Here is a 12,552-nt window from a genome sequence, read left to right as displayed (position 1 = left end):
ACATCATAATCATCATCATCATTTACACAACAAGAGAACAATAAAACAATCCCTGATGCAAAATTACACCAAAACATAATAAACTCAAAATACTGGGTCCAACGGACCCAGAACCGTGACATATAGCCTCTGCATTATTACTCTGTTTGCTGCATTATAATCTGTCAGTCATCTTGGGCCACTGGAAATATCTTTATAGATCTCTTATATTTGTTGCAATTTGTGCTCCACTCTTGTCAGGTCTCTTTATAAAGATTTTTTTAAACTTGAGACTAACTACAAAAAGAAAGTAACAAGTCATTTATAGCAGTTTTAATACTTTAAATCACTGTGAAATTGGTCTGACTGCCTGCCAGACCCAAATGTTTTGAGGTCTGCATGTGGAAAAAAGGGTAATTCAGTCTTAAATATCCCTTGTTTTTGGTTTCACAGTGGGTTAAAGCATATCAGAAACTATAAGAGATCTGCAATATAGTTTTTTCCCATGTGTTATTAATAATTCCTTTTTTTGTGTACCGGTACTGGTTTTATTTTGTTGTATTTATCCACGACACATTAAACGCAGGTCTGTGAAAATATTGTCGACCATTAACCAGTCCATGGCGCAAAAAAGGTTGGGGACCGCTGGTCTAAGCTTCATAGTCCTTGCCTCAGTATTTTTCCTTTGAAGGGCTGAGTGTTTTCTTTTTAATTTTCACCCGAAGGCAAACATCCCAAATTCCAACAGTAATTGTTTAACATCCGTGTAGCCACACTAAATAACCGTGCATGCATGGACGCTTCAAGCAACAATATCTACCCGTTCACATGCTGTAGCGGGAACATAAGAAGAAGAAGAAGATAACTGGCTATTATAACAGATCAAATATATTAAAACAGTTTTAAAAATTCTCAACTAACAGATTTGGATGTGACAGAAATCGAGCGCAGTTATTCTGCGCTCTATATAATCAGGTTAGTACGAACTGTATATTATAATGGATTCATGATATCATTCAGCCATATGTGACATAGATTGGATGAGATTCTAGTAATTTTGACTGTGACAGTTGATTATAGCGTAAAATCAGTAGTTTACGTTGTGGAAGATAGGATTGTAAGACTCTTATTCTTTCTTTCACAGATTATCGTATGAGCTCAAATTTTGTATAATCTTAAAAATATTCATTGAAAGACCGATGAGGGCAGCCTTTAAAGCTTTGCTTGGGAGCCACGTTATGAGCGAAGCTGTTTAATGAAATGTTCATAGTGAACAGAATCATTCTTCCAGTAATCCAGTGTTATATTCAACACACGTTGAACAACTTGGCTAACTTCTTTGTCTAATATTGTATAACCTCTGATGACAAATCGCTCACTCTCGTCCTCCTCCCTCTCCTAGTAATTCAAAATCTGCAGACGACTTCCAAACACCAGTGTCAAGGTGTAGATCGTGCTGTTGGTTTGTGTTCTTGGTGCCACTACAGAAGGGCAAAGGCAGTTAAAGAAAGAGAAAAGCTTTGAATCTGAGCCGAATGAACAAAGAAAATCAGAAAAAGAGCTGAAATGGCCTCTTAAAATAACCCATATAGTAATAATAACTATTAAAGAGATTTACTTTTATTCTTATTCTATTACTTTATTAATCTTCTGACACTGGAAAAGACCCAGTGCTTTAGCTCTTCACCTAAAGCTGGAAGACTATTCAGGAAGGTATTTTAAAAAGTGTTTATCGAGTTTTCCTTCCAAATAACTGAAAAACAGTCTGTCCAGTCAGCTCTTATTAGGTCAGCCGCAGCATCTCATTTAATTCATGGCAGCAGTTCTCACTTCAGGTGGGGTGGATGGAATAAGGAGTGAAGAGAAACTGAATTTGTTTGTTTTGGATGAAATTTAACCAACAAGAGTTTTCTGGTGCTATAGTTCTTGCTTTTACTGCAGTGAAAGTGATAAGTGATTGTAATCGTGGGCTGTGGGGCATTACTTTTTCAGACTCTGATGGAAGGAATATCAGGAGATGTTTTTCAAGTTTGAGACTCTATAAAAATGCCCTTTTTTTCATTTACCAATTGTTGATTAAGTTGTGTGCTTTGATTCATTTGTCTTGTTGAATCACCCACGGACTTCTAACCTTCAGGTGATGTCCTTACACCTTCCAGTAAAATTATTACCATTATGACTACAAGGCATCCAATGTCCCGAGGTAACAAAACATCCCCCACTGGTTTCTTTTGGGTACTTTTGCCCTTTAGTTCATTTTTTTTTTTGTCTTGTAGTGGACGTTTGAATCAAGATTTGAGCAAGCTGGAGCGATTCTTCTCACAACCTTTGCTGGTCACAAACTCTTGTGAAGAGTAGCAACATATTGTTTTACAGAAGACTGACATATAGACTGGATCTTGAGATCTTTAGACATTTCTTTACTTCATATACAGTATCAGTCCATATGGTGACTCTCGGTGAACTCCACAACTCCCCACTGTGAACACATTTTGTGCATAAACTAACCACGAATGAAACACTGTCCAAATTCCTTTTGTCTGTCTTCCATTTGTGTACTATGTGACAAGGCTGTGTTACCCATGTGGCTGTCTTAATCTTAAAAGCAACCCACTCAAAACTTGACACTTTAACGTAGTACCTTTCCTTTTTTTCTGAATATAAATGTCCTGGAGCTCAGGGGCAGTGAGTAGTTTGTCCTTTTGTGTCCTGCCCCTTTCCCCTCTCATTCACACATGTGGTGAAACGCCTTGCCATGTGAGAAAGCACATTATGGTATGGAGTTAATATTATGGAGGAGTTAATATGCACCGAGGGTTTTAGAATTAGTAGGATGAGAGGTGGAGTCTTTCTGTCTTGTCTGGGATAAAAGATCTGAAGCTGCGGAGCACTTGTTGAGAGAGAAGCTGCGACTGGCGCGACCCGTATTCTACTTTTTGATACGATTTTGCTGTTTGAAGAGAGAGCTGACTTTGTCATTTTTTTGAGTGACAGCTGAAAAGAAGAAGAATACAATAGAATACCAAAATGAGGGACTACGAGGGATCCATTGCGTTCCTGGGGATCTGGGGCTGGTACCAGGTGAAGGTCATCTTCTTCCTCTGTACCCTCAGCTTTCCTGCTGGGTACAACATCCTGTCTGTCATCTTTCTGCTGGCCATTCCCCCACACCAGTGCTACATCCCAGCACACAGCAACCTGAGTCAGGACTGGATCCAGGCTAGTATCCCAATACAGGTGAGAACCAGTGGCAGGCCTGATCAAGCTAAATGATTTTGAATGATTGTTTGAGTGAAGGACAGCGGCTAAGAAAACTCAGATTCAGCAAGTATTATTTTATTTTATTTTTCGGTAATTTAACATTATTTTGTTAACTAACTCCTCAACCTTAAGTTTCTATCATTTCTTCTGCCTTTCTATTACACACATGAGAAAGCAGTGATACATTTTGATCACTTTAGCAGTAGATTTAATAAAAGCTTGCCTCTCTGTTCCAGCAGACGCCTGCTTCAAGTAAAACACCTCGAAAAGAAAAACACATCCAGTGCAGGACCAAACATTTGAAAGATCCACTCAGCAGCTAGCTGGCAAACATAATGAAGGACTAAGCTTGATTTTCCATGAGGAGGTGGTTCCAAACACTGTCAGCTACAGTGTCTTGTCATTAATATAAAAAATATATATTTTCCTCTTAATGTCTTTTAACTGTCTTTGCTAAATATTCTCAGTGGTGATGGTTATGTTTAAACCTTCATTAGACTTTCTACTCCTGTGAGTCTGCTAGGATACAATTGGGTTTGTCACGGGGATGTGGGGAAAAGGAGGACCCAGGCGCGGTACTCTGTGTATAAACAGTGCGTTTATTTACAGTGATGGAAACAATAACAGTAAATCCCCGTGCTCTCCCGTGACTCCCGTGTCGTGTCTTCCCAACAAGTCTGTGCTCCGTGTTCTCCACTCTCGTGTGTCCACACACATCCCGTGCCTGCTGCCCTCCGATGTTCCACGCTCCTCCTGAGGGGAAAATGACAGAGGCAGCCGTCAAGACACATAATTCCCGTAGGCATACACTCACAGACTAAACTGAACAGAAGACTAACGTGGAGTCTCATGCAATGATCCCGCGTCGGTGGGAGCTCCAAGACTCTCTTAAGTAGCTACCCCGACGAGGCCTGATCAGCAGCAGGTGTGTGGCTTCGGGTGTGGCCAGTCCCCTTGCAGGGCCACACCCTCCAGGCCTGACGCCGCCTATAAACAAGTGCTCAGCCACCCACACACACATATACACAAGCACAGAGAAGGGGAAGCAACACCAAAATACACAACAATAACACAGGTCCATGACTGCCCAGGGGTCCTGGGTCGCCCAGTCCCAGGACCCTGACAGGGTTTGAGTGATGCAAGTTGGTGTAAGGATCCATGCAGACGTGCTTGACCTTGGTGACTCTAGGTGTGCGTGTGCGCCGCAGAGTATAATCAAGGGTTTAACGACTCGGCTGTTCCTAGGGTGTTTGCAGCTGTAGTTAAATTATATTTTTGTAAAGCCAGTGTGAGAGAACCTTACACTGAAACGCTTAGTTTACCTAAATCTGCAGCAAGTCACTTTCCCCTAAAGCATTCTTGCGCCGCAGATTCACGTCATCACGACAGTTATTTGTCATTAACGTCTTGTGAAGTTCCAGTGTGGCGGGTGCAGTAGAGTGTACAGTGGGCCGTGGGTTGGATTTGGGGGACGATTCACATAGGAATAAGTCACATAATAATTTGTATCGCCAACTCCAGTCGATTTTCTTTGTGGACAAGCTGCGGTTACCTGAAGTGTGCTTCTATGAGTTTTACTGCTCTTTGTAGATTTAAAAAGCGGATGTTAAATCAGCTGTCATGGAAATGGTCTGTACAGAATATTGACCCACATCTGGTAAAAGCTTACTGATTATACAGCTCACAAATAAGATTTTAAAGGCTTTTTTCCTCTGGCAGTTGAAGTCTACTGTTGACTTCGACGTTATAGAATTCTCGTATAAATTTCAATTCAGGACTCTTTCACTGTCTTGTCTGTCTCTTATAATATCTCTGCTGCTGTACAGGGTCAAAATCTGGAGAGAAGCAGTTGTAGCCGCTATGAGATGCACATGATGCAGAACTTGTCTGCACTCGGAATAAAACCCAACCTTGCCCAGATCCACAACGATTCTGAATTCGGAGCAAGTGCAGGGGTCATGCTGTCCAACCTGAAGCAGGAGGAGTGCAAAGATGGATGGATCTACAGCACAGAGCACTACAAATTGACTGTAGTCACTGAGGTACTGTTACTGTCTTGATGATATTGTTCAGATCCAAGTCTCCCTGGATCACAAAGGACTTCCTGGTTCAATTACTTATACAAAAAAAACACCCAGCACGCCCCTGCGGGCGGTTTATCCTTCAAGCTCGGGTCCTCTACCAGAGGCCTGGGAGCTTGAGGGTCCTGCACAGTATCTTAGCTGTTCCCAGGACTGCGCTCTTCTGGACAGAGATCTCCGATGTTATTCCCGGGATCTGCTGGAGCCACTCGCCTAGCTTGGGAGTCACCGCACCTAGTGCTCCGATTACCACGGGGACCACCGTTACCTTCACCCTCCACATCCTCTCGAGCTCTTCTCTGAGCCCTTGGTATTTCTCCAGCTTCTCGTTTTCCTTCTTCCTGATGTTGCTGTCATTCGGAACTGCTACATCGATCACTACGGCCGTCTGCTTCTGTTTGTCTACCACCACTATGTCCGGTTGGTTAGCCACCACCATTTTGTCCGTCTGTATCTGGAAGTCCCACAGGATCTTAGCTCGGTCATTCTCCACCACCCTTGGGGGCATCTCCCATTTTGACCTCGGGACTTCCAGGTTATACTCGGCACAGATGTTCCTGTACACTATGCCGGCCACTTGGTTATGGCGTTCCATGTATGCCTTGCCTGCTAGCATCTTGCACCCTGCTGTTATGTGCTGGATTGTCTCTGGGGCATCTTTACACAGCCTGCACCTGGGGTCTTGCCTGGTGTGATAGACCCCAGCCTCTATGGATCTTGTACTCAGAGCTTGTTCTTGTGCTGCCATGATTAGTGCCTCTGTGCTGTCTTTCAGTCCAGCTTTGTCCAGCCACTGGTAGGATTTCTGGATATCAGCCACCTCCTCTATCTGCCGGTGGTACATACCGTGCAGGGGCCTGTCCTTCCATGATGGTTCCTCGTCTCCCTCCTCTTTCTTGGGTTTCTGCTGCCTGAGGTATTCACTGAGCACTCGGTCAGTTGGGGCCATCTTCCCAATGTATTCTTGGATGTTCCTTGTCTCATCCTGGACTGTGGTGCTGACACTCACCAGTCCCCGGCCCCCTTCCTTCCGCTTAGCGTACAGCCTCAGGGTGCTGGACTTGGGGTGAAACCCTCCATGCATGGTAAGGAGCTTTCTTGTCTTTATGTCAGTGGCTTCTATCTCCTCCTTTGGCCAGCCTATTACCCCAGCAGGGTACCTGATCACGGGCAGGGCGTACGTGTTGATGGCCCGGATCTTGTTCTTACCATTCAGCTGACTCCTCAGGACTTGCCTGACCCTCTGCAGGTACTTGGTGGTTGCAGCCTTTCTAGCGGCCTCTTCATGGTTCCCATTTGCCTGCGGGATCCCCAGGTACTTGTAACTAATAGGATGAGGGACCTATGGATATATATATATGTATATATATATATATATATATATATATATATATATATATATATGTGTGTGTGTGTGTGTGTGTGTGTGTGTGTGTGTGTGTGTGTGTGTGTGTGCGTGTGTGTGTGTGTATAATATATATATATATACCTCATTACAGATGATGTGTCAGTAAAGGCAACATTGAATCCCTCCATCACACAGTAATTTATGAGAAGCTATTGCTTAAGGATGTCCTCTAAAGTTTACCTTAGCCTTATGCCACTTGTGGTCATGCAAACAGTGACAGGAATAAGAAGTCAAACAGCCTGAGGAGTAAAATATGGACAGAGACAAACTCATGTTACACACCCATCAAAACAAAGCAACATGGAGGCTAATGAAGCAAACAGTCTGCACAGGGACTGCTGGAAGACAGAGATTAGTGCCCAAGTATTTCCTTCTATGTTCTTATGCCTGCTTTAGATCACCCTTATGTGTACCCTGTCTTCTAGTTTAACCTGGTGTGCGACAACAAGTGGAAACAGCCAATGTCCTCTCTCATCTACTTCCTGGGATCACTTTGTGGCTGTTTCCTCTCTGGACAGATCTCTGACCGGTAAATTCACAGTTTCAGCTCAAGCAGTCTCTAAAGTTAGCAAACCTGCAATGTTTTTCACTAAAATATGTCTGCTAGTTAGCTGTGAGCTAACTCATCCAGGACTAAATAAAATAAAGGATCTATCTTCCCAAATCTGGGTTACCTTTAAGTTTGAGCTAAATGAACTCCATTTTGTTGTTGATAAATCCTAATGTAGGTGCACTGAGCACATGACTCCTTTGCTCTTGGTTAATAATAATAATAATAATAATAATAATAATAATAATAATAATAATGTATACTTTATTGATCCCCATGGGGAAATTACTTGTTTTTTCTCTGCATTTGACCCATTCACTCAGTGAAGCAGTGGGCAGCCACTAAGCAGGCGCCCGGGGAGCAGTGTGTAGGGACAGTACCTTGCTCAGGGGTACCTCAGGGTAGCTGTCATGCTAGCTGCTAAAGCCCTGTTGAGGCTAATGGGCCTATTTTGAGGCTGTTGAGGCTAATGGGCCTATTTTTTAAGCATTAACATCTAAATAGAAAACTGTATGTGCCCATGTTGTGGCTGATTGCTGTCTTGCTGTATTTTTACTGTAGGTTTGGCAGGAAACCTGTTCTGTTCAGTTCCATTTTCATACTAAGTGTCTTCAACATCGCTTTGAGTTTTGCTCAGTCCTGGGCCGTCTTCAATGTGCTTTTCTTCATGGTGGGCATGGGTCAGGTCAGCATTTGCATAGTTCTTCTTGTACTTGGTAAGTGTGTTTCTTTATTTCTAGGATAGTCTGCTCAACTGCTGCTGTTTTTAATGTAATAAGCCTTCGGCCAACACCTAAAATGAAACAAAAAGGAAACCACTTGTCTTGTATTGTCAACTAGTCACAACCTTTGACTGACTTTTCTGATTTACACATGTGCAGTAAACAGATAACAGAAAACAAAATATTTTATTGGACATTAGTTGTAATATAACATTAAGTACAACTTCCTGATTTCCTTTAAACTTTGCCTTTTCGTCACAGGTTCTGAGCTCCTAGTTGATGTTCCAAGAGTTCTCTTCAGCAGCCTTGCTTTGAGCTTTTTCTATTCAGCTGGTATGGTGGCATTCCCTGGCACTGCCTACATAGTCAGGAACTGGAGATATCTATCAGTGTTAATGGCTTTGCCTGGTCTGGCCTGTTTCCCCCTTTGGTGGTAAATTGACCTCAGTACACTACTAGGATTTTTGTTTCTTGAGTATTTGCTGATTTTTTCAGCAGATTTTTTTTGTTCAGTATATAAAAGGTTGTTGAGGAATTTGTTGAACTGTGGAATGTGTTAAGCTAATGTAAACTAAATGTGCGCCTCCATCCATCCATCCAGTCTTCCATCCATGCATCCATCCATCCATCACTTTGTTCCACTTCCTCAGATGCCCTTTTCCTTCCATTTGGGGGATCTTGAGACAAAAGAAAGGGATTTATAATTTTTTATTCCAGTTCCCGTTCTCCCCATAGATCTCCTCCCAACTGAACGTTGTTAAAGGCTCATTTCTGTTTAAACCTGTTTTGATTTGATGATCAAAGTTCCAAGGTTGTATCTGCAATCTCATTCATTCAGTCACAGTCAAGCATAAAGTGTTAAATAAAAAATCTTTGGCTTCTGGCAAAGTACATTTTTCACAGATTTTTACAGTTATCATTATGGCACTCAGATGATCCACTGTGGCCACCCGTACAGGGACAGCCAAAAGAAGACGTTCGTGGCATCCAGATAATTTCTAACTCATCGCATCCAGATAATTTCTAACTTTTCCAGCATCTGCTTGATGAATAAATAATACTCTCTCAAACACAGATAGATGGAGCAGGAGGCTCTTGTATTTTTCTTCAGTTTCCACCTGTGCTGACTTGACTAATGAACTACACATTTGTGTCTGTCTGTCCACCAGGCTGGTTCCAGAATCTTCTCGCTGGCTAGTGTCCAAAGGCTGTTTTAAAGAAGCAGAACTCCTGCTAAGGTTTGCTGCTCTGGAGAACGGAGTGGAATTTCCATCTGACCTCTTTCGCTCAGCAAAAGTAAGAGCCTCTGACCTTATCCTTGTCCAACGTGTACCACACTAAACTACATTGGCTAATGTAATGAATTTTCTATGTGGCACATTGATCAGTCTCAACAGTCTGAACAGTCGCAGCAACCCGAACAACCTCAACAGCCTGAACAACCTCAGCAACCTGAACAACCTCAGCAACCTCAGCAACCTGAGGTTTCTGGTTACCTGGGTCTGCTGAGGAACACAACCACTCGAAGTATCACACTCGTAGTGTGGTTTCTCTGGTGAGTTAAAGCCTTCCCCATGAATCTATGAACTCAACGAACTGAATATAAACCAGACTAAAACCACACACAGAAGTACACGTGAAACTAAAACTAGAGAATAGAAATATAAAGAAAACTCAGAATGCTGGTTTTGGGCATCAGTGACTCTGACATGTTTTACAACTGCCTATTGATATAATTGACTGAGCGATCCTAACAGGATTCATTTTATTTATTTATTTTTTGTTCTGTTGTTGTTTGCAGGTTTTCTTTGAATGTGAGCTACTTTGGATTGTCATTCAATATGACTACTCTCTATGGCAACCCCTTTCTGAACTACGCCTTGCTATCACTAATGGATATCCCGGCACACTTGGTCAGCTGGTTTAGCGCAAAATATTTTCCTCGCCGCGTGTCCTTTATTGTCTTCTCCCTGCTGGGGGCGCTGGCACTCTTCGTCATCCAGATCACTTTGCACAGTAAGTGAGACCACTGTCCTTTTCTTGCTCTCTTTGTGAATATAACTGTCATTGTGTTGAAAAATATCAACACAATAAGCCTTTTCAACAAGGCCTCACACACACAGCCTCTATGTTAGAGGTGCTGCCCTAAATGAGATTTATAGACAAAATAGACAAAACAAGATTATTTGAGGGAAGGTAAACCTGCTCACCAAATGTTTGAAAATAACTTGTTTCACTCCTTGTAAGCTTAAAGTCCTTCTCCTCCCTTCAGAGTATCACAACATCACCCTCACCCTGGTGCTGATAGGTAAATTTGGAGTCCTGGCTTCTGAAGGAATCCTGCACCTGCTCACTGGAGAGCTGTCTCCCACAGTCATCAGGAATACGATGTTGTCGTCTGCTGCCTTATTCTCCAGAGTGGGGTCCTCTATCACCCCATACATATTGCAGCTGGGTGAGATATTTGGCATCACAATCACCCCATTTCCCCCCAACAAAAGAAAAAAAAGAAGAAGAAAAACGTTAAATTTGGGACAACTGTTACAACTGACAATACTCGTATTAAAAATGTCCTAAGCTTACTCTCCAACACTTTCTACTGGTCTTGGGTCTGAGAAAAGAAGCTATGGAGTGGGCTATGATGAAAAAAAATCTCTTTAATCAAATAATCCAAGACAGTAAATGTTGAAATTAAGTAAATTTTAAAAACTTCGCTAAACTTCGTTTTGAGGCAAGAGCGAGAAATGATTGAGAAAGTTGTGCAGCGCATCAAAAAACAGCAGATGGAAAACTGAACAACTAATTCTGTTTCAATATGTTTTTGTTACGATGTCTTTGTGCTCTATTCAGTGCCCTGTAAGCTTCTAATGATCTTAATAGCCGTCTGTTTTTCATTTACATGTTTTCAAAGCATCCCTACTTTTGTGTAAACATCATACTAGGATAATTATTCTGCAATAGAGCACTTTGTAGTGTACACAGAACCTTTGTGCCTTTTTTATGAGACAGGTGTCATTGTGTAGAGATGAAGTTTTAGTTCACTTTAATGACAAAAGCATCCTTAATGCTCAGCTTCTCAACTCTAAATCTAACAAACTGACCTGCAGCTCAGTGATGACAGAAGTCTGTAGCAGAGAAATAATCTGAATAATGGGCTCTGGTTTTGTCTGCAGCTGTGTTCTACGAGTTCCTGCCGTGGTTGACTGTGGGTCTCCTGTCAGTCATCGGTGTCTTTGTCTCCCTTTTCCTTCCGGAGTCATTTGGAAAAACGCTTCCTGATACCATCGATCAGATGCAAGTCATTAAGAAGTAAGCTTGTCTATTGATTATGCTAGTAATGCTGCTTTTGCAGAGTGTATATTCAGGTGCGTTCATGTCTGCACTCTATATAATAGATATCCTATGAATGGATTGTAATAAAAAATATATAAATAGGGAAATCTGGTTTGATTGTTTACTGCACTGCGGTCTTAAAGTGTTATGTGGGTAGGTCTGTGTCATGAGACCAGAATAAGAAATATACAGTTCATTTTGAAATATCAAAAATAAAGATGGGTACAATGTGAAAAAAACTGAAATGAAAAAACAAAACAAATAATGCAAATATATATGAAATATCTATTGTTTAATATTGCCTAACTGATGCAGCTCTCCTCATTTGGCTTCCAGGTTCAAATTTAAAGGGCTCTGTCGCCAAAAGGATGATGGGAATTCAGCTGAGGCTCCAGCTGTCAGCGAGACTTCTCTGTCTGAGATCAAATGCTCAACTGCCTTCTAGAGCTTGAGATGCAGAAATGAACAAATGATTTGAATTTGCTTTTCTAGTCTTGTGTTAGTAATTGTTAGCCACATTTTTAACCATGTGTATGTTCTTTTTATTCTCTAAACTTTTTTTTAATATATTCCCCCCCCCCCCAATAAACTATACAGTGTCTACCTCATCATGTAGAAAGGCCCCAGTCATGAGACCAGGAAGACCAGGAACCTTCTTGTTGTGAGGCCGCAGCGGAAATTACCACAAAAACACTTATTCATCCTGAGCAGGAATATGGAAGTGAAACAAAAAAAAGAAAAAAATTAAAATTTTTAAATCAACTTGAATTTAAGTCGTGTGAGCAGTTGCCATGCTTGGATTATACGATTTAAAATTTGTGTTTAAAACTTACAAACTGCCGAGTCTTTTTATATCATTTTGATGAAATAAAAAGACTTTGATTGGTTACTGATGCTTTGGATTGTTGTTGGTTACATAATAGAAATAACAATAATAATAGAGATGATGATAAGAACAGTAATATTAATAATAAAATCCTAATAATCCTGATAAGAAAAAATGTGACTTGTGTGTATTTTCTCTTTCTCTATGCCGTCCATACAATAATAATTACAAAGACTAAAACTAACACTGAAACCAATAAAAGGTAAATTAAAAAAAAAATCAAAATGAAGTAAATAATAATAATTATAATAATGATAATATAATACAAAACGAAACCTCCCATAGAGGATGGGTGCCAGACTAGAATTTCTACTACACCAATGTAATAATTC

The 12,552-nt window shown here is 41.2% G+C and overlaps 1 protein-coding gene across 2 annotated transcripts; it reads left to right on the top strand.

The window, feature by feature from the left end:
* Positions 1 to 780: 780 nt before the first annotated feature.
* On the top strand, positions 781 to 12,223 carry LOC101466947 (solute carrier family 22 member 4). 2 transcript variants are annotated; one of them, XM_024805316.2, is made up of 12 exons: positions 781 to 954; positions 2,974 to 3,216; positions 5,067 to 5,282; positions 7,155 to 7,258; positions 7,841 to 7,995; positions 8,263 to 8,434; positions 9,171 to 9,297; positions 9,390 to 9,556; positions 9,803 to 10,017; positions 10,274 to 10,456; positions 11,175 to 11,310; positions 11,671 to 12,223. In XM_024805316.2, the coding sequence occupies exons 2-12, from the start codon at positions 3,007 to 3,009 to the stop codon at positions 11,777 to 11,779; spliced, it is 1,794 nt and encodes a 597-aa protein (XP_024661084.2). In that variant the 5' UTR covers positions 781 to 954; positions 2,974 to 3,006; the 3' UTR covers positions 11,780 to 12,223. The 2 variants fall into 2 exon arrangements, with proteins under 2 accessions (XP_024661084.2, XP_076731136.1); XM_076875021.1 differs by lacking the exon at positions 5,067 to 5,282.
* Positions 12,224 to 12,552: the final 329 nt, after the last annotated feature.

The sequence above is a fragment of the Maylandia zebra genome, linkage group LG16 (assembly GCF_041146795.1).
Source record: "Maylandia zebra isolate NMK-2024a linkage group LG16, Mzebra_GT3a, whole genome shotgun sequence".
Classification (NCBI taxonomy): Eukaryota; Metazoa; Chordata; class Actinopteri; order Cichliformes; family Cichlidae; genus Maylandia; species Maylandia zebra.
Note: the sequence above shows the minus strand (reverse complement) of the source record. Positions and strands in the feature narration are given on the sequence as shown.

Excerpts from the sequence above, each read along its gene's own strand:
- LOC101466947 (XM_024805316.2), top strand. The coding sequence starts at position 3,007 with ATGAGGGACTACGAGGGATCCATTGCGTTCCTGGGGATCTGGGGCTGG. Across the intron at positions 3,217-5,066 it reads AGGCTAGTATCCCAATACAG|GGTCAAAATCTGGAGAGAAG; the intron begins GTGAGAACCAGT and ends GCTGCTGTACAG. Across the intron at positions 5,283-7,154 it reads AATTGACTGTAGTCACTGAG|TTTAACCTGGTGTGCGACAA; the intron begins GTACTGTTACTG and ends CCTGTCTTCTAG.